This window comes from Chaetura pelagica, unplaced genomic scaffold, assembly GCF_000747805.2.
Source record: "Chaetura pelagica isolate M959 unplaced genomic scaffold, ChaPel_1.0 scaffold436, whole genome shotgun sequence".
Classification (NCBI taxonomy): Eukaryota; Metazoa; Chordata; class Aves; order Apodiformes; family Apodidae; genus Chaetura; species Chaetura pelagica.
This window is the reverse complement of record NW_009953651.1, coordinates 878899-901397: the sequence shown is the minus strand read 5'-3', so window position 1 is coordinate 901397 and position 22499 is coordinate 878899. Positions and strand designations below refer to the sequence as shown.

Here is a 22499-nt window from a genome sequence, read left to right as displayed (position 1 = left end):
GGAACAAGTGGGTGATAGTGGATGTTTGCATTGTGCCTTCCATATCCTTCCTGAGATAAATGCTGGTAGTTACAGTAACAGTGTGCAAATATAAAATCCTTGTAATATAAAATTATCATTACATTTTGCATTGTTTTTATTTTGCATAAGTTTTGTTGTAAAGTCAAGAACAGTGCCAAGTGATTTTCAAGAGCTTTTTCTTACAAAACCTTTCAGAATTGTTCTGTACAGATTGAATTAGAAAACAGAATTGGAGTCTTGTGTAGAGTCAAAGCTGACGAGACTGAAAGGAAGCCCAGAAACTCACTATGCTTCACCTGCTGCCCAAAACAGGATTGATATATCAGTATGGTGTTCTCAATTATTTTCTTCCCCCAAATCTTTCTTGCAGGAGTTTCATAGACACAGATTTATTGAAATCTGCAGATACTGTATAGCACTACTTCACTGGCCTTGAAGTTGTACCTGTCCCCCAGTATATAACCAGGATATTGCTTATTGCAAATTAAGTCCATTACTTTTGCCAGTCTAGATACAGAAACAAATACTCTTATGTCTCTTTCAGAAGCCTTTTATGTATTTGAAAATTTTTCATCAGGGTTTGTTAGCCAAAAGGCTCTATTAAAGGCTGCTAGAATTTATCTTTGCACTTTTAGTGGATTGTATTAAGAAAAGGAAATTTTTTGTCTTTTTAACTTCACACTGATAATAGAGTTTGTATGAAATTAACGTAACAAGGGAAACCTCATGTAGCATATTTTATATTTATTATAAGGGGATTTCTTGTAATCAGTTATGAATTTGGGGCTTTTTATAGAGAACAAAAAGCACATTTGCTCCCTATATGAAATCAAGTGTAATGATATAAAAAAAATTTTGAAGTAAACATACATCTGGAACATACCTCTATTATGTTTGAAAAAAACCTCTAAAAGTATCCTATGAGGCAATGCAAAAATAAACTTCTTTTCCTGGGAAGAAGATTACAGAATATGCTGCTATGACTGTTTATGCATTTAAGTGATTCTTGAAAAATTCTTGAAAATTAATTCTAAACTTATCTAGTTGGAAGACTCATACTCAGTGTTTTGGAGTCATTGTGTTGATGTTTCGGGCTTCCCACATGGTCTTACAAAGCTTTGCTTCTTCCTTCTTAGGAAAAGTTATTGGGTTTTTTTTCAAGGGACATCACTGTGAGGAGATTATAAAACTACCATGAATCTTCTGTAGTAATGGATAAAACATGCATACTCCCAAATACATGCATTTTTCCAGAGGAATGAAAAATGTTTCATAAGTTAGGATATTTACTTTCACTATGCAATGAGCTTGGATAAATTGTATCTTATAGCAAGAGGAATATGAAAAAAAGTGCTGACCACATGGGTTTTATGGAATCATTATACATTATTTCTTGTGGCAGTAGAGGTCTGACACCCCAGTCAGGGCCTCCAGCCCATCTTTACTGTGGACTCATTTTGAGGCAGAAAAGAGCCAGACCATGTCCAGAAATTCTTTTATTTGAAGATTTGACAAGAGGGCAGGTGACTGAAGCAGGCGTTTGGTTAAGTCAGGAAGCCGGCATGTTTTTTTTGGTAGCTTAATAATCTCAGGGGCCCAAGTTACCATCTATCTAGCTAACACCACGTACAGTTTTATAGACATATGCAGAAAGACTCCAGCTAAAAGCATGTATTAGCTTGTTTAAATATTAAGTAGTTATGATATAGTGTACTGCTGAATAAATGACTGAACAGTTTAACAGAACAAAAAGAACAAGTTGTAGTGCTTTTGCACAACCCAATCCAAGAGTTAAAGGCAAAATGTAGTACATTTTTTATTTGTTTTGTTTTAGAACGCCAAGCGTGTACATCCATGGCTGGCTCCAGTGTCATTCCCTCCAACGTGGCTGGTATCAGCAAGGAGCTGATTGAGCTGCAACACCTCATCCAGTTCCCAGAGGAGGTTGCCAGCATTCTGACGGAGCAGGAGCAGGAGCTCTACCGGAAAGTCTTACCCATTGACTACCTCTGCTTTTTAACAAGGGATTTGGGTAATGCTGAATGTCAAAGCAAGCTGCCATCTATTAAAGCTTCCATATCTGCTACTATTCTTTCTTCCCCAAATGGTGAACATAATGCTGTGGAAGATCTTGTGACGAGGTTTAATGAGGTAAGATAAAACTTCTAAATTACCTTTCATGAGTGTTATTACCCCATTTGTGAGCTAGTTATTTCCTTTATCTCTCAGAGCTGAATTTAGTTCTAATGACAATTTTCTTAAACATAAGATCACCAGGGGATTTAGCTAAATAACTTCCACTGAATTTAATAGAATTTATATGGCCAATTTGCTCAGTGAGTTTGGAGAACTGCAACCTGAGTTGTTCTTGCAAAAGAACAGGAAGAAAAAAATTACAGACTTGTATTTCTTTCTATTTATAATGACAGCATGGGTTATGCTTTCAGTCAGTTTATTATTTTATTCAGGAACTGGAGTTTTTATTTATTTGTTTTGGATTTTTGTAGATTAAGCATGATCTTAGGAGTCAGCACAGAAGTATTTAGTTTGTATAATATAACTGCACTAATCTGCACTATTTAATTATTTTTTAATCACTTTGTGTGTCTTGAATGTTGTTATACAAAGAACTGTCATGTGGCTTGACAAGTTTCCATACGCCAGATTTTGAGTTCTTTAGTAAAACTTTATTTTTAGTAAGGGGATCTTTCTGATTAGTTTAATACAAAATTGATCAACAATTGAGAAAACTATTTTAAAAATCCACACCAAAAACCCAAACCAACCAACCAACAAAAATACCCCTAAATAAAATTCCTGGGTTTAGCTGCAGAAAAATAGAATAACTTCTTTCTCCATTTTTTTTTGTGTGTGAACCATATTGCAACATTAGAAGTCTCTAGATTCATAGAAGTGGAATAATATGAGGTTAGTCTTGACTTACATTCTGTTAGTTTGTTACCCACTGCATACTTACACTTTAATAACAGATCAGAATTGTGCAAGTATCAAAAAGAGCACAAAATTAACTAGATAGAGCAGAATATGTGAACTTCCTGCTTCCTGAGCAAATAAGAATTAGTCGCTGAATATTTAGTAAGTTTTGATGTGTTCCTGTTTCTTGCATGTTATTGAAATTAGGAACAAACATAGTGTAAATATGTTGGCGTTGCTCACCTAATTCTATTATGGAAACATAAAAGTTGAAACTACAATATTCAATCTTTAGACAGAGCCTGAGAGTTGTTTAAATTAGCTCTGCTTACTGTGTTTAGGAAAATACTTTGGCTGTTGCAGTGCTGGAGAGGAATCTGGCTCCTGAGCCAGCCAGGGTCTGCCTTTCTCTTATGGTGATCACCATAGTGAGGGCAGTGGGAAAAAAGTGAAGTGGTCAAGCCCCAGTATGACCTGGTGAGGCACAATGCCAGAGTGGTTTGTTAGGACATTTTGCAGTCAGCTATACAAAGCAGATTGACTGTCAAGTGTTCTGACACTGAACAGTCGCAGGATTGAAATGAAAGTAGGTAGTGAAGAAATCTTCTCATAAATGACTGAGACTATTCCATGTCAAGGAGAGCTTTAACATTAAAGTTGTGTTTTGGTACAATAGTCAGCATTATCCTTCAGTTTTAGAGGTTTGTGAGTTCACAGTTCTTGTATTCTACCGTTACTTTTTTATAATGCTACAGGATAATTTTTCATATAATTTGAGCTAAGACCAAAATATTCTGTGCATACATGATGTAATATTTAGTTCTATGGTTTATTTTAAGTGTGATCTGGAATAACTTTTTTTAAGCATAGGTGTCATATGTTTAAATGGAGTTATTGTACAATATTTAGTGCTTGTAAATACACTGTTTTGCTGTCTGATTTATCCTGTGATGGAGTATATCAGTTGCCATAGTCCATCACAAGCGTGAGCTTTCAAAATGTCTTTGTTTATAAATGGTAAGAAATTTTTTGTGCAAAGAGTCATGCTTTTGTTGGAAAATTCAGTGAGCACTTGCTGATTTTGATTTTTTTTGGTGTTGCCTATAGAAATACTGAAGTGTATTTATAATATGGGAGCCAGAATGACTTTTAGGATGACAGGCTTGTGATACATAATGGGAAAAATATAATTTTGTGCCATTATTCTGTAGAATGAGCAACTACAGTATATAGAGTATTTTTTATAACTCAAGATGTTTTTTTATTTACTTTTCTGATATTTACTGTATATTAATGAGGAACACTTTATAAAACTTGTTTAAACTGACAGCCAATAATTGCAGCCAATAATGTGCATGGTTTAAATATTGTGCACTATTTGGATCCGTCCTTTAGATACAAGATAATCAACTTAAATGTTTATGAGAGCTCTTCTGTGGCACGGAGCCACTGTCCTTGTGGCAAGGTTTCCACAGCCTGCTTACACCTTGCCTGGGGAACAACACCATTTGGTTTTAACCTGCAGCTGTCTGAACGTAGTTGTCGTAATGTCAGTGTCTGCTTAGAATGTCAGTGAACTGAGTCCTCTATATTATGGAAGAGGCATGATGTATTTACCTCTAGGAGCTGTGATAGCCACTCACCTTGCTCTGTTTTGCTTGGCTTCAAGGGTTCTTTGACCTTGAATTCAGGGGTACAGCAAGGAATGTACTGCAGCTGGACATACCTTTATTTGTCACAGATACTGGATGAAACTAATAACTGAGTGGGTTTTGTGTCTGATATGTGATGGTCTTAAAAATTTAATTATGCAGATTGGATAAATAGATCCCCTTTATTAATATTCACAAAAGACAGAGATTACGGCACAAAAGCGTAGTAGCCTAAGTAGTGTAAACACATGAAATATAGATAGCACAGATCAAAGCTACTGTCAAGTACTTCATGGATAGCACAAATGGCTAATGGCTAATTCCTGAGCTGCTGAGGCTGGGAAGCAGAAACTGCCTTTTCTGTTAATTTTTTATTTATCGTTAAGATTTTGGACTACATGTGTTCAGTATCACCAGCTATAAATAAAGCCTGTAGTCTTTAAAAGAGTTTTATTAAAACTGTAGTTACATTGTAGTGGAGACGTGGGCACAATATGTACTCATCAGTGAGACACAGCTGATATTTCATTTGCTTCTAATAATATCAAATTGATCATAGAGTCTTGTAAGAGCATGCAGCGGATCAAACTGCAGACAGATACTCTTTCCTGTTACTAAATGTAATTGAAAGCTGGTTGTGGTTTAGTGGCTAGCATGGGAGAAGGAAAGTGAAATCGAGGAACATCTAGCTTTGCAAAACTGTTGGTTTTTGGATTCTCTTAAGACACATAATAAATAATAATAATAATACTTACATTAGTGATATACTTTCCTACTCTGGCAGAGCACTGACTACCAGAAGTTTAGTTTTCATGGATGTATAAAAACTAGGAGGAAACAATGAAGGAGATTCAGCAGAGTTAGAGCTCTGGTAGCTGGGAAGAGATTAGGAAAATGGTACCTAAGTGTGTTTCAGGTAAAGGAGAACTGTAACACTATATTTTTTTCCATGTTTCCTTGTATGCTGTGCCTTTGTCTTCTTAATTTAGTTATTTTCTCCAATTCCTTTATGGTATTGTGAGTTTGTCCTGCTTCTTTAGCTCAAGAGTCCTTTACTCAGAATGTACCCTTATGATATACCACAGTCTTCCTGGGCACCTGTTTCCTTCTCTGTATCTTTACCCTCTCAGATTCTTGCATGTTTATTTTCTTTACTCCCAGACACTCTTTTGCCTCTCGCCAGCCACAGAAGTTCAGTGTACGTGTTTTAAACATTGGTGTTTATGTAAACATAAACATTAAACAAAATGCAAGCATTGCTTTATATAAACATGAAAACTCTTCTGTAACTTGATCTTTCTGACTACTGCTTCAAGTAAAAGAAAAGCAATAAAACCTTAGAACAAAACTAAGCATTTGATATCCCATGTTGAAATAAGCATACAAAGCAATTGTGATCTCTTAGATTGAAAGTTGCAACAGATTGAAAATCATTCAAATGCAGAAGTAGTTTAATATATAAGGTGATTTTTTTGAAAGACTGAATTGCCAAAAAATAAGCTAAGAAGGTAAAAAGTTTGAACTGCTCTATTATAGCACTGTTATTGGTTTCATCATTCATTAAGACATTCTTATATTCAGTAAAGTTAATAAAAAATATGGCTATTTGGGACACAAAATTATAATGATATTTTTATTTTTAACAGCTTAAATGTGGAAGTTTTCTTCATTGTTCATTCAAAACAGAAATTTAAACTCTCACTAACGAAACAGAGATGTATCATTTTACTGAAATAATGGAATGTAAACAAATATTGCAATCCGTCTCTTAGTTCAGCATTTTTTTGCAATGCCTAAATGGGTTTGCATAATGGTTTTAAAAAGATTGTGTTTGTACAAATATAAAACTTTTTCCAGTCCTTGTTTGGAATAGCATTTAATCAGTTTTTAAATGTTCTTTGTAAAGTTATATGATTTCACTCAAGCATGTAAAGTGAACCATCTGTTTATAAGATAATGCATTTTAAAATACTGAGATTATAAAAATGCATATGAAAATTATGTTGCATATTTTACCAAAAGCCCCAAAATTTTAATAATGAAACTTCAGTGAAACTTATGTAAATTAAACCAGTTCTGTGTTATATACTGTGATCCTTACATTAATCAATATGCACAGATGGGTTTGTGCACAGTTAGCAATGCAAAGGAACTCCTGTAGCTGTTAGAGCTAATGCTGCATACTGCTAGTGTTTTAACAAGCCTCATAAAATGAATCCACCTGTTATAGTTTTATAATAACCCTCAGCAACACTTTTACTTTGTAGACTTCGTAATATTGTGAAAGATGGATTTATGTTTTTAAAGAAAAAAATCACAGTACACTGATATACAAAGTATTCTGCTTTTAAACACAATCATGTATATTTTTCCCTCTTGCCATAAATACTGCATGATATCCAAAGACGGTCATTATTCTACATGGATTATTTGTGTTCTTCAGATTCTAATTAAATTTTATAAAACAAAATAATTGCAAGGAAAATGGCTTGGTTAAATGGGTTACAGATTGTCATGCTAATCCTTTGGTTGCCTGAAAAATCAACTTTGTTTTAGAGGCCTCTCATACACATACACTCCCACTATTAGGATTTCTTGCTTTCTTGCTCCACTGTAGAGAGTAGTAAAATCAGCTACAGTTTATTACAGAAAGATATCCATGGCTAATTCTTATACATTAGATGTTAGAGAAGGTATATATTGTAATCATACTTCGTGATAAGTCAAAAAGATGGTATTTTACTTGCTGCAGTGGTATTAAACTGCAGATAGACAGCTGTGTTTGCTAATTTCACTTTGGAAACTGCATCTCTTAAGGGTTATGAAGTGCTAAAAAATGTATTATAAAAATAGAAAGCATCATTTCTTCCATCTAGTATCACCCACGGAAGTATGTAGCTTGGGAATTCCTGTAAAAGCCTTATAAACTTAAGAGCTGGGGAAATGAGTGTAAAGCACTGACAAAATACTGGGCTTCACAGGTGGAGATTTTTAATAGTTTCCTCCCTCAGTACCACTTCTGCATTTAGATTCTCATAAAAGATAAACAAGAAATTAATTCTCATTTAAAAACTTTTAGGCTACATTCTCTAGTAGCTATATAAAGGACAGTAAATATTTTTTTAATATATGGATTATTATAATCTTGAGTACTAGAAAACTAAATTAAGAAAAGTACTAAAGTAAATCCCTGGAAGTTTAGGAATACAGGTAATAAATCAATATGTGTTATACACTGCTCCATCCAGTGTACTGCATGGAGCAGTATTCCCATAAAGTAAATGGTTAACAGTCCTGTAGCTTACACTTGTGAGGACTTCAAGGTCATGTGCCATACCTTAAGGATCAAGTTCCATCATGGGTGTCTATTTTACATCCTTTATATTCTCTTAGTAAAAGTAGTTTAGCATCAGTAATAAGCTATGTGCTGCCCCTGACAAATCAAGGGATTTTTGCTAGCACATAGGCATGACTTTAAATCAGTGCTAGTTTAGTGATTAGGCAGTCAAAAACATAGTCTCATTATTTTTTGAATGATTGGTATGGATTTCCCATGTTTAAAAGTTTAGCAAAATGCTGTAAGTTTTAAAATGCATATTCCTGTTATTAATTCTGAGAGTTGAGTTATAGGAACTTTTCTGTCTATTTAATTGCCTTTTTAGAAAAATACAAATGAAGAGGAAATTCTGAAAATCAAAACAGAAGTCTCTGAAGCCTTCTGGCAATGTGGTATCCTGAAAAGGGAAGGCTTGTCTTCTCTAAATAAAAGTCTATCACTGCTACAATTGTGAAAATATTCCAAGTGAAATAAGTTGAAACATGAATGAGATTCAGTCACTGACTTAAAAATAGTCACAGTATGGTTGAAGATTAATGCTGTTATAATACGCCTTTCCGAAATGCATTAGCAATATTTAACTTCAATTTATTTGAAAACTTTGATCAAAGCCAAAAAACCTTAACAAAAATCTACTGAGAAAACATTCTAGTGCAGTTAAAATAGTAAGAGGCAATATAAAGATACTTAAAAAAAAACCCCAAAACTATGCACATCTTTGTGTACTACTGTGCTTGAGATAGTCATTCAGGTACAAATTACATTGCCAGGACATCTGATGTAGATCCTGAGTGCTTAGACTTAAGATTTGAACCAGGCTTCTGTACCTCTGAAAATTTCTCAATGACGTGACTTGTGTTTATCTTAGGTCACCAGAAAATATTTAAATCTTAACTAAGTATCTATTTGATTGGGTTTTGCTTGTTTACTACTTCATATTAGTAATCAGTAATCCTGAAGTACACTGTTTTTTTATCCGAGTAAAAAGACGGATGTTATTATCAACTTGAGTGGATTGTGTTCCAATTTATGACTTTTCTTGTGTCTTGCAATCATGTGGATTATGGTAATGAAGCCAGGATACATTTTCTCATACTTTTCAGACTCATCAGCAGTGCAGCGGAAATCTAATTATAGGTTTGCTGTGATGATTTCTGTTCTGAAGGGAGTTTGAAATGAGTTACATAAACAGAACTATGTAAGTCAAGTGTGAAAAGAAGTAAACTAAGGAAATAATTATTAATATGTTTATGTGTGGATTGTGGTCTGATGTTAAAGTGATACCTAACACAAAAACTTGGTCCAGGAAGCGTTACTGTTCATGCTGATGATTATCTGCAATGCGTTTTGATCTTCTTGCCAGGGCTGCTGTTGCCCGGTCATTGGCTGGGGTGTGCTGACTCTGGTCCTGGAGCTAGATAGCTCTTGGCAGAGCCAGTGTAGCTGAGCCCTCATGCTGATGTAGTGGCAGCCTGGTCACTAGGCAGCTGACGACCTGATGGTACTTCATCCTTGGATTAAGTGCTCCTTAGGTGTGATGCGGCTGGGGAAGTAGCTCTGCTAACCATCCAGGAATGAACTGCTAGAAGAGGAGGTGCTGTTCTGTATCCAACTGGTGGGAGTCTCCAGAAGTCACTGCCTGCTTCTGGCCACCATGGAGCCTCCCTTTGGTCTGTTCACCCTGCTGGAAACCCCCTCTTGGAAGTGGAGATGACACCTGATTTTCGTGAGGGAGAAACTGTACCACCCCAGAATACTGTCTGTGCTACTTGCTTGCCAAAGTAAAACTCAGGGTTTCCAGTTGATTTCCATATTCACCAAGGAATACAAACACGTGCAGTTATTCTCTGCTTTTCTTTTGTGTTGGGTGCATTTAGCTCAGATGTACACAGACAACATCTGAGAAATCCCAATTCTGAAATTACATTTGAATTCTGGTCTTGAACATTTTTTTATTTCTTGAACACCCTCTTTGTGTTTTTTATTTCTTGAACACCCTCTGAGGGTGTGCTTTATGCATCCCAGGCAGCAAAAATGTACTATATGCATTATCCAGTTATTTTGGGGATCCAGTGGCATCCAGCTACAAGACGTTTGAGAATGCTGGTGATTCCCACGGAGGCATTTCTTTGAGGATGTATACTCTGAACTGTTTCACAAAACTGAATCACAAAATTAATTTGTATGTTTACTGAGATTTGTTTAATGAACATATGTTTTAATTAATAAACCTAAGTTTCCTTTAAGTTGTGAAACATGATGTTTCCTGAAAATCAGAGTACTTTCAATTTGCCTGCGTTTCAATGTTGTTTGTGTATTGTTCATTTGAACTATGAAAATGATGAATCATTATGTTAAATTCATGCCATACCCAAGCTACTTCAGTATGCATTTATTTATAATATTACTTTTCATTATAAAATTCTTGGATACATCAATTTTGCCTGGACAGTCAAATCTGCAGGGAATTCATAGCTAGAAAGTGACTTTAACAGAAGTTCAGCTTCAGTTTGCTGCTCTTTTAAAACCTTCTGATTCAATCAGAACTCCCACCTTCAAAACTTCTGTGAGAAAAATTCTCTATGGCATTTTAAGTGGAAAACTGATAGTTCTGCTTATTAATTCTGTATTTTTTTCCTAGCTGGGCTCCAGGACCACATTTAAGTTTGAGGAAATGCCCCCTCATTTCTTTTTAAATGCATATTCATCAAACTGTCATTACCACACTTGGTATTTCATAGCAAACAAATACTAATTTTTTTTGTGAGATCACATGTTTAGCATTTGCATTCCCTAACAGAATAATTTCTGGAAAATGGGAATAATATCCAAAAACAATATGTAATTTTATTCCAGCATATACAAACAAATCTAAGCCAGCCTTGAAAAACAGATTTAGCTGGTTTGTTTCACAATATCTGATATTTTTATGCATTTAATTTATTACCTTTTATTCTGTTTTGCCCTCATTTGCCCCCATGTCATTGCAGTCCTGTAGGTTTTTTTTTTATTGTTCCTTACTTACTTCTTTGTTGATTCAGTTTTTACATTTTAGGAATAACAAATGGAACACTTAAAATATTGGCTACATTTAAGTTCTTATTCAGAGCTTGTGCAGCAATTAGATATATTTTGTACAGGGTAGCCAGTATGAATATTATTTATTTATTTCTGTACTTTGGGAGGAAAGCTTCTTTGAGCATGTTTGCACGTACAGTGTTGGGCTCTGTTACTTGTTCTACTTTTGTTGAAAGCTATGTACCTGTTATCTGCTCCTACTCTTTACTATTTTGCATGTTAGCTATAAAAATGTACAGCAGCTACTGAAACTGTAGTTAACCTGTTTTCGTTTGGTTATCAGAAGACTTGAAGCAGGTTTCTTACAGCTCTTGCCTTCCATACCCAAGCTGTGTGATGAGGATTAAAGCAGGTGGAACACTGTTTCTTAACAGATCTGTTGTCCCCTGCTCCTTACATCCCATTAGAGCATCCCCAGGGTACACACTTGTGAGTGAGTGAGTCCTCACCAAATCAAAGACAGAATGATTTTATATTTCTCAGTCTTAAAAGTGTAAATTTTTTGTACCCATATATACGTTGTTTATATTGAAGTTATAGCTTGTTTTTTTATCTGCACTTTTCTCACTTGTTGTTCATGATTTATTTGGGAATAAAAAATATTAAATTAGATTTTTCTGTTCTCCCTCAGGAGTGAGAGGCTCAGAACACTGTCTGGGCAGACTTGCATAAATGGAAGGCCTGCATATTTTTACTGGATTTTTTCCTGTTAGTACTAACGCATTTACATTTTATTTCTCATGGTTGGTTTTCTAAATAAAAGTCTGTGTCTCCTAAGGGGTAAACTAATGTTTTCTAAATTTTATAAGGCCCTCCATACACTGTTATTGTCTGTAAACACTTGAATCCTTCAGGACTAAAGAATGGAACTCTGTGTCAGTAAACAAATCACGTTTATTGCTTCCTAAGTGTTTACACAATGACAAAAATCAAGCCCCCAGGGAATTATATTGTAAAACAGAACAGTTGGTTTAAATTAGGTTTCCATGTGAAATATAGCTGCTTTTTATGGATGTTGTGGGAACATAAGCCGGAAAGAAAATATGCACACTGATAAAACAAAGGTTTGATTTTTGTTTGTTTAAATACAAACAGAATCCTGTATCACCTTAATTTCTGATTCTGGCATTAATTAATCACTGAACAGAGGTTTGCAGTATGGTCACACTTAAGAAGGTGGTTTGTTTGGGATTTTTTTGGTTTTCTGTTTTTTTTTCTTCATTTGTGGTCTTGACTATAAACTATGAATCGTTTTAAGTGTTCAGTGCACACAGAAATTGGTAGATTTGTACACTGAATACAACTACCAGTTTTGTGAAATTAAGCAAAAATAAAATTTCCAGTGTATTGACTTTCTCTGTCCATGTTCTAAGAACAAGGGTTATTCAGTGTGAGGCATAGATTGTAAGCTAAGTTAATGAGAATTCACTCTGCAGATCTCTCTGGCAGCTTTAGAAATCAGCACTATCCTAAGCTGGTCATTTTCTTCTGTGGCCTGTATATATATTCAGAATATCTTATAAGATACAGTAGGGGTTTTTTAATGTAAGGATTTCTAGAGTAGTTCATGCTTTAACTGCTGTAATGTAAGTGTGTCTGGATGTAAGGAGTGTTTGCAATGCATATGTAATTAGTCTGTGAGTGTATGAGTAACATTTTGACTTGATACTCTCCTGACGGAAGGAAACCGAAACCACCCATGTTATCCATCAAGTATGAGTGAATGCTCCAAGTGACATTTCTGTGACTGACTGTTCTGTCCGTTTCCTTTTGCAAGGTGAGCTCGTGGGTTACCTGGCTGATCCTGACTGCAGGTTCTATGGAGGAGAAACGAGAAGTGTTCTCATATTTAGTACATGTGGCAAAATGCTGCTGGAATATGGGCAACTACAATGCTGTAATGGAATTTCTGGCAGGGCTAAGGTACTGGCAACTCTTTTAAAATGGCTTTTCAGTGATGGATTACAGTGCAGCTTCTGTTAAGCAGATGTCTCTGGAGAACAATGGACTAAACAGAAATCTGTGGCTAAATCACATCATCTCACCCTGTGACTTCCTAGTAATCCCTTTTGGTAAAATGAGGCCTCCTAAGGCCATCTAAGGCTGTCTTTTTCAAAATGCTCTGGAGAAACCATCAGTTTTCCTGGTACAGGCTAGATGTGTTATATTAGAAAACATACTGTTGAGTTTTTTTTAAACAGACATTTTTAAAACGTGAAAAGATTGGAAAGCAGTTGTGGATGATCTGTCATCAACTGAAACTAATGTAACTTGGGGTTGGAGTTTCCAGAACACAAGTGAAACATAATCATGGTAATATTCTAAAAGAGTCAGGCTACAACTGCAAAAAAACCCCACCCCAGAACAACACAAAACAACAACAAAAAACCACAACAAAACCAGCCAAGCAGCTAAACATCATCTTTTTTAACCCCTCCAGTTTACTTACACGGGCTTATTTTGGCATCTCATGGCTACCAGCTGTCAGGTTGCTTCCATGACTCACAGTCTTGCATAGCCAGACCTGCAGGGCCTCCAGGAGAAAGATAGGGAAGAGTTAAGATCAGATTTCCCATCTTTTAGCTCTGAGCCTCCCTGTATATCTTGTTTGTCTAACAAAGCTTTAAAGTGTTTGTACTGTCACTCTTTGTGGTTTAGTAAGGATTCTCATTGAGCTATTTGATTACATTTTTGGTATATAAAGCACTTCTGATACACTCGTAGACACAGGGAGTCTTCTTAAGCAGAATGCTTCCACAGTTGCCAAGTCCTGTAAGTCATGAGGGGAAAATGCAAAGCAAATTAAGGACTTAATTTTGTCTGTAATGCATCTGCATAAGACAAGGTAAAGAGCTAGTGCTGATAAGCAGTGTTTCTGGGATAAAACGGAAGGGGTTAAGGATGTCCTACAGTAGTTAGTGTTTCTATGGACCTTTTGGTGGACCAGGGGTGGATAGCAAGGCCATACCCTTGCACAGACATGCAGCTCTGAGGGTGAGAGACCTCCCAGTGGGGCTCACAGTCCTCAGGGAGCATCAAGAGATATTTCTGTTTGAAATCAAAGATTCTTTTCATCTACAGCACTGCACTGGTGCCTGAGAGCTTGAACATTATTGTGACTTATTTTCGTCAAAACAGATTATTTGTTTTCTGAGTGAAAGGGGGGGGGAATAAATATAAATAATTTTAAATAAATTGAATTTTAAAAAAATCATTTTGCTAACTTTATGGATTCTTCCTAATATAACTAAAGGAATTTGTAATAAACCATCTGATTTATCTTTATGCCATTTTCTTAATCTTTTGTTATTTCTTCCCAGGCCATTATAAATTTAAGGCAATGACACAATGAAAATGTTAGAAAGCATGTCTTATACAGTTGGGCTTTTATGAAAATGTCAAAAGTTATTCCAGTAGATCAGACTACTTGTTTCTACTTTTTAGGTTTGTTCTTTAATAATTCAAAGAGGGGAAAGCTGTCCACTAATGAGAATTTTCGTAAAAAGCAGTACTTTTCTTCATTCAGTCATTTCTGAGTGATGATGATAATTTCCTCTACCACATAAATGCTACAAGTGTTGGACTTTATTGTAAATTGGTTTAAACTTTTTAAATAAATGTTCTGATCTCTTTTTGCAATAGGTCAAGAAAAGTTCTAAAAATGTGGCAATTTATGGACCAGTCTGATATTGAAACCATGAGAAGTCTGAAAGATGCTATGGCACAACACGAGTCGTCATCCGAATACAGGAAGGTGGTCAACCGAGCACTCAACATTCCAGGCTGTAAAGTGGTTCCTTTCTGTGGTGTCTTTTTAAAAGAGCTTTGTGAAGTTTTGGATGGAGCCTCAAGCCTCATCAGACTCTGTCCGCGATATAACTCTCAGGATGAAACATTAGAGGTACATGAGATTGATATTCTACGAGGTTATGTCATAGCCATGTAGTGCTTTATATTATTTTGTTTTCTATTATTTATTATTTTATATGAAGGCATCATCTCATTAAAGTTTTCCAACCCAGACTGTTCAGTTACATGGACTTGAATTTAATTCCCATAGTTCTGTAGCAATTTAGATTTGGTTTTTTATATCTTGTCCAGTATCAGAGTACTGAGAAATGAAAGTTACTACCAAAGTATCATGTTTATCCTTGAGTGTTTAAATATGTAACAATGTAACTGTTAAATGCTTTACCTTAACTAATTGGGAACTAGTGAATCAAACTTTTCTTCTATGAAAAGATGCAATTCATTTGAGTTGTATAATTTTGTTTTTAAAAGAAAAATGCCTGTTACGTGAAAAGATTAAGACTAAGGCTTTTTAAACATTTACAGGAGTCATTGTAATTTATGTTACTGATTTATGCAGTGATTCGGTCTTTTTAGGATTGGAAGTAGGTACAAAGTTACATTAGAAGTGAATAGGAAATGTATGAGAAATATTCTCAATTTTAAAAAATCTTCCAGTGAGAAGTAGGTGACACAGTATTCTATTAATTACTATACTGATGTTTTAGGTATCTCTAGTTTGTTTCAGATTACAGTGGACAAGATAATTTCTTGCAACGAGTAGGCCAAGATGGTTTAAATAATCCAGAAAAAGAATCAACAGCAAATAATATCTTTCAAACTATTCGGAGCTGCAACCGCAGTTTGGAATCTGAAGAGGGTGACGATAATTTTAGTGAAGGGAGTGATTCAAGGAAAAACTCACTGAAGGACAAAACCCGCTACCAGTAGGTCTCATTTTACTTTCTATCATCACCTGTGTGTTTCATGTTTTTAATCTTTCATTTTCTACTTCCAAGACGAGCTTTTAGAAATAAGGGTGACCCTTATTTCCCTTGTATTTGTCCTCTTCTAATTCTGATCTTTCACCCCTTAGAGTTAAGCTAAGTATCTGATGCTCCACTGCTTGGTAACTGTCTAGTTATATTTTCCCTCATGATGTAGTTACTTCCTCTCACGATAAGGGTAAATCCTTTTCATCTTGCACATAGAGCTTTAAAATTCCACAGTTATGTTTACAATTTTGATTTGTGGTGACAGGAATAGCACCAGGACATATCTGTTATCAGAGCTCAGAACATTATATGCTGCGTGCTTGGGCAGTGTTCTGTCCCCTTCAAAATAAAGGTTATTTATGATCCCTCAAAAGGCCTCTTATTTTAAGGACATGTTCATTTGAGGGGTTTAAATTATGGTCAGAAAACATTGTCAAGTCAGTACACGTTTGAATGTTCACTTTGAAGACCTGGTGTATTTGGTGCTATTCACCAGCAAGAAATATGGTGAATGTAAAGTTTAAGACACCACTTGATCATCCACACTGCTTTGCAGTGAAATTGCAGCCCATATAGATATAGGTAGGTCAGCTTTAAACTAAGTAGCTGTGTTACAGTAACTTCAAATTAAGTAAAAGAACTCTACTGTTCGGAGGTGAAGAGCTGTAAATTTGCATGAGCACTTGCATAAGAGAGCATGGTTAGGTCACTTCTTGAGGTATTTTACTGGTAACATAGATCAGGAATATCCATTTGTTCAGAAGTATCCAACATAGTTTAGCTACTTGCGCATAAAATCTAATAAGTGACTGCCTGAGAAGGAACTACCATCTTCCTGTTTCAAATGAATTTATTTCATTAACGTGCATTTCTAAATTTAATTTCAAATAAATAATAATTATTTCCTGAAAGAATGGTTTCTAATAGAGTTACTCACATCTGGCTTTAGTTGCTTCTGGAAAGTGGAGCAGAAGATTAAGCCAAGAAAGTCGGTCCTAGTTCTCCATCCATTTATGTATGTCTCTCAACTTTTCAGTTCAAATGTCTTCTTCCAGGAATAATTTTTCTTAATAATCTCTAAAATCAGCTTGCAACTTACAATCAACATTTCACTTGGATGAACAAAGTAGAATTTAAATATAAAATAATAATATGACATTGAAGTAAACATTTAAAATTTAAATAAACAAAACTGCAGATAGGTAGTTACAGTTATGTTTCCTGATTCAGGCTACTAAGTTATTAGTATATGTGCTTATGGTGCAGTAAGTACTGTTTTTAACAGTATCATGACTTGTAGGAAAATACTTATGAATTAATTTAGCTCAAGAACCTCATAGACTAGATCTTCCTTATTCACCTGCCATCTCTCTCCTGGGCATTCAGAGAGCTGGCTGAGGCACAGGAACAAAGAGTTGCAGAGGCACAAGGGCCATATTCTATTGTCCCTGTTGTATGGAGGGTGCAGTGTTTGGTTTATTTTTAATTCTATGAAAAATTGAAGAGTTCCAAGGGAGAAACTTTGATCTCTTTCTTGTGAGACCTAAGTCGTATTTACCTACAGTATTAAAAATCCAAATTATATAATAATTCTGTATTACCTGATAATTGTAGTGTTGTGATCATAAGGGCAGAAAAATACTGTAGAACATGTTTCTCATTGCTTTGAAATTGGAAAGAAGATTTTCAGTTAGTCTTCCTTTGGCTGATTTGGATTAGTATTGTTCACGTGAACCCGCCAAGGCTGGTAGGTTTGTTTGATTTGAAGAAAAGGAAAGGCATTAATAAAATGAGTGGGTAACGGGTATAATTACTTTCCCAGTTGTGTTAGCAAATAAAATCTGTAATCAGTGACCTGTCTAATCACCCTCAATTTCTGTGCATGCCATAAATATCAAACTTAATTAATTATTAGAACTCTGTCGTGACCACTCTGAAATAAATAAAGGTAGGAAAAACAAAGAAAAACCAAGTTTGGACTACAGTTTTTATAGAACTGTTAATCAAATACCCTATTAAGATACTCTAAACTGTGACACATCACTGTATTGGTCTGATCTCATCTTTACTTTTAAGCTTTCCTAATTACAGTAAATACCTTTTTAAAATAGTAGGGGTAAACCCAAGTTTTTTCCTTTTTGTATCCCATGCAATTTTCTCTTCTAAAACTGCAATCTATTTTAATATTTCCTTTTTCCTTTCTTTTCATTTCCTTCCATCTCAGTGCAGCACATGTAAAGAAAGCTTCTGATTCAAAACGAGTTCTGTAAGTTTGTTGTAAGGAACTGATAGCTCTGTTGCTCTTGGCAGCTTGTGTCAAGGGTTGTGTCAGTGTGTGATGACCTGTCTGTGTGCTTGGCTTACCTGCTTTTTGTACAATTTAAACTGCAGCATGTCAGTGCTGTCAGATGTGAAATAAGGCATGAACAAAGCTCTGCTATTTCTGTCTCCACTGTACTAGACTTCCCCAACCATGCACATCTACTCTCAGAATACATTTTCTAGCATTTTTGCAGAGACTTACTTGGTTGTTTTGAGGGCATGGGGGACAAAGTGCTGCTTTAGTTGCTTGTTTAATTTAAAAATCTTGTGTAATGCAGGTAAATATTTTTATGTACATGTGTCTGGTAAGTCTCTAGTGTGACAGTTTACACCAGCTCAGTTATAATGCATGACCTTTATTTGTAGGAAGATTTTTTTTTTAGGAAATAGAACTACAGTTAAGGCTGATACGTTTATTCTGCCTTTGTTTGTCAGTCCTGTCATCTACCTGTTGGCCACTTTTAACTAAATCTGGCAGAGAGGTTGAGGTCTGACTGATTAATACATTAATTAAAATATCATTAGAATTGGTGTATAGAATAACGGAAGAATTTAAATTAATTAGTGCCATGGGAAGAGAGGAACTTGAGGAAAAGCTACTGGTTATCCATGCAGTTTGGTTTAGGGAGATAGTGTCTATGACTTGGAACAAGTCATAACATGAACCACCTTTTGCTCAGCTGGTAGGACATGGGCAGGAGCTGAGAGTACTGTGGCAATGTGAAGGGGGAAGCACTGAGGGTATTAGGACAAGACATCTTGAACGATATGCAGAAGAGACTGTTTTGCATTTTATTGACCAGCTATCCTTAGGAAAATGTACTTTATTAGTACATGGAACAGTTTGCTCTTTTTTATGTTAATTAAGGTTGTGTCAAAAGATTGTTTGTTCATTCATACATATTAAAAGCTTCTGTTGGGAAAACAGTTTTAGAGTACCTCATTTATTAGTTCAGTATTGTTGCTCTGAATCTACCAATTATAGTAAAATATTTCAAAAATTTTGATTACTGCATACAAGTTTCATGTTAATATTTTCCTTAAGTAAAATTACATTTTCTAATGGAAAGTATCTGATAAAATTCTTGCTGAATTCTGGTAAGATAGATATTTTACCGATTTTTTACAAGTGTGAATCAGAAAATTGTATCATTTAATCAATAACAGAACAGAGATTAGAAGTCCTGTCTTCAATCCACTAAATCCTGCTAACAACTTCCATAGGTGGTACTTGATATTTCAGCTGAAGCAGTCTTATGCTGTGGATTTAGAAACTGGAATCACTTGGCTTAAAGACCCAAACTGAAGTTTTTTTGTTGTTCATGTGATGTTGGGAGAGTTCTAAGACAGTATAATTATATTGTTACAGGAGTTGCAATTAATTGTAGCAGTATGTATTAATTAATTCAAAGTTGCAATAACATAAATTTTAGTACTGTAAAAACTACAGATGTTCCTGTAAGTCCAAATTATATTGTGGTAGGGAAAACAGTTTTAGAGTACCTCATTTATTAGTTCAGTATTGTTGCTCTGAATCTACCAATTATAGTAAAATATTTCAAAAATTTTGATTACTGCATACAAGTTTCATGTTAATATTTTCCTTAAGTAAAATTACATTTTCTAATGGAAAGTATCTGATAAAATTCTTGCTGAATTCTGGTAAGATAGATATTTTACCGATTTTTTACAAGTGTGAATCAGAAAATTGTATCATTTAATCAATAACAGAACAGAGATTAGAAGTCCTGTCTTCAATCCACTAAATCCTGCTAACAACTTCCATAGGTGGTACTTGATATTTCAGCTGAAGCAGTCTTATGCTGTGGATTTAGAAACTGGAATCACTTGGCTTAAAGACCCAAACTGAAGTTTTTTTGTTGTTCATGTGATGTTGGGAGAGTTCTAAGACAGTATAATTATATTGTTACAGGAGTTGCAATTAATTGTAGCAGTATGTATTAATTAATTCAAAGTTGCAATAACATAAATTTTAGTACTGTAAAAACTACAGATGTTCCTGTAAGTCCAAATTATATTGTGACAATAGTTCTCTTTTTATTTAAATTACAGCAGAAAAAATATTAGTCATAGCGCAGATCAGCACATATATCACTAAATATAAGTCTCTCCTCTTTGTTCACATACAGATTTATAATTGGAGATCTTTCAGATTCTGAAAGTGATATATTTGAGCAGTTGAAGGAATGGGACACAAATTCAACAGAAGAGCAACAAAAGGCTTTCTGCCATGGGATAGAACTTATTCCCTGGTATGTGTTATCTATCAGGGCTGATGTCCATCAGTTCATGCAACAAGGGGCAACCGTCATTCATTATGACCAGGAGACACATCTCTCAGCACGTTGCTTTCTTCAGCTTCAGCCTGACAACAGTACTTTGACTTGGACAAAACCCACAACAGTTTGCCCTGCAAATGCTAAGGCAAAGCTGAGTGTGCTGAGTAATACTGCTGAGCTTGGTAAATACCAATTTCTTGGTAACACTGGACTGGTGGAAGGTTTTTTGGACTTGTTTGCAGCCAAGGCTGTATATATGGGACACTCTGGCATTGATATGCACACTGTGTGTGTTCAAAACAAACTTTGTAATATGTCCCTTGAAGAAAATGGTATAACACTACTTTATGGACTTCACACTACTGATAACAAGTTGCTCCACTTTGTTGCTCCAAAATATACTGCCAGAATGCTGTATGATGGATTGCTGGAATTGACTAAAGCTGTAAGAAAAATGAGGAAATTCCCTGATCAAAGACTACAGTGGCTACGGAAACAGTATGTCAGCCTTTACCAGGTAAAAGATGTGATTTTGTATAAGAAAATTTCAAAGATGTCAACAACTTCATGTAATGCAATTAGTTTCTGTAATATGTAAGGTAAGATTAAAGCACCAAGCCTCCAACTTTCTAACATAGCTTAAGTCAACAAAATCTCATTCTCCATGTAATGTTCTGTCAACCCTTGCATGTTGTCAATACACTGAAGTTTAATCTTCTTTTATTATGAAGCTCTCCATATGTTTGAAGTTTTGGAATAAGTATTTTATTAAAGAAAAAGCAGTGACTGTACTCAAAAAGAGTATTGAAATACTGAGTGAACAGTTAGAGAAAAAAAAAAAAGCCAGAATAACAAACTAAGTAGCTCTTTCACATTAATGCAGTAATTAAAAATTGCCTCCTCCTGATATTTTATCTTTCGTTGGTTCTTTAGAGATGTCTGTATTATTGCTCAAGAAGATATCTTATTCTCTTTGTTTTGTTAATGCTGAAAATCTTTGTAGGAGGATGGAAGGTTTGAAGGCCCAACGTTGGCTCAGGCTGTTGAGCTCTTCGGAGGCAGACGGTGGAATGCAAGAAACACAAGCACAGGAACTCTCACCAAAAGCACCGAGAAACCTTGTGTACAGAGAAACAACACTCTGGGAATAAGCACAGCTAAGAAAAAGAAGAAAGTACTCATGAGGGTAGAATACATTGTTATTCCTGTATTTTTTTGCCTATCTGGCTGATTTGATTCCTTCCTACATTTCCTGTGCAGCTAGCTATATTCTGAACAAGAGAAAGTAAGTTAGATGATAACTTTAAAACTGTTTTTTGCTGTTTAAGTTTTTAGGCTTTACTGTTTTCCTTTAGTTAGGGTTTCTTTACTCATGCTTGAAGCATTCTCAGGTCATGTGTATGCTGAGGCTAGCAGAAGAGAGCAGCATCTTTTTGAGACCTTTAGGTGCTACCTAACTATAAAAGTGAGATATTGGTAATAATAAAAATATTAACATTTGAAGTGATGTTTGGAGAATGGTGTTGGTTTCCCACACTTCACTATGTATCCTGTTTGTCTCTTTTCTACTTCGGGGGTTTCACTGGCAGTGCAGCTATCAGCCTTACAGGGTTGTTTCATAACAAATACCTGTCTTATCTCATGGTTTTGTTACTCATGGCACTGAAAAAGAATGGGAACAGTAGTGTTTTAGAGATGTTTATTATATGCTCGTTATTTACAGGGTGAAAGTGGAGAGGCCACTGATGATGAAATGGCAACTCGGAAGGCAAAAAGCTGTAAGGAATATCGTAATAGAAGTGGCTCAGATCCTCAAGATATTGATGAACAGGAAGAACCAGGTAGATAAAGCGCTTCAGCACTTAAAAGTTCCTTAGGGTTTTGCTCAATCGTTTTATATTATTGTGGTGTTAAAAATCTCACGCTATAGAACTACTTTTGCAGTTGAAACTCCAAATGGTATAAACTTCAAAATTATTTTCTGAATTTGTTCATGTTTATTTTTTCATTTAGCTTCAGTAGCACTTCCAATAAGACGAAATGGGTATATAAGTGTTGTTCAGAATGTATC

At 35.2% G+C, this 22499-nt stretch overlaps 1 protein-coding gene across 1 annotated transcript in view; it reads left to right on the top strand.

Annotated features, from left to right (window-relative positions):
• The window catches only part of PLCE1 (phospholipase C, epsilon 1), a 115876-nt gene that overhangs the window by 64165 nt on the left and 29212 nt on the right, over window positions 1–22499 (top strand). Inside the window, exons 3-10 of the mRNA XM_010000037.1 lie at window positions 1856–2172; window positions 12800–12945; window positions 14665–14923; window positions 15550–15758; window positions 18031–18072; window positions 20279–20945; window positions 21432–21614; window positions 22152–22269. Of these exons, the coding sequence (XP_009998339.1) occupies window positions 1856–2172; window positions 12800–12945; window positions 14665–14923; window positions 15550–15758; window positions 18031–18072; window positions 20279–20945; window positions 21432–21614; window positions 22152–22269 (1941 nt within the window). The remainder of the gene's footprint in view (window positions 1–1855; window positions 2173–12799; window positions 12946–14664; window positions 14924–15549; window positions 15759–18030; window positions 18073–20278; window positions 20946–21431; window positions 21615–22151; window positions 22270–22499) is intronic.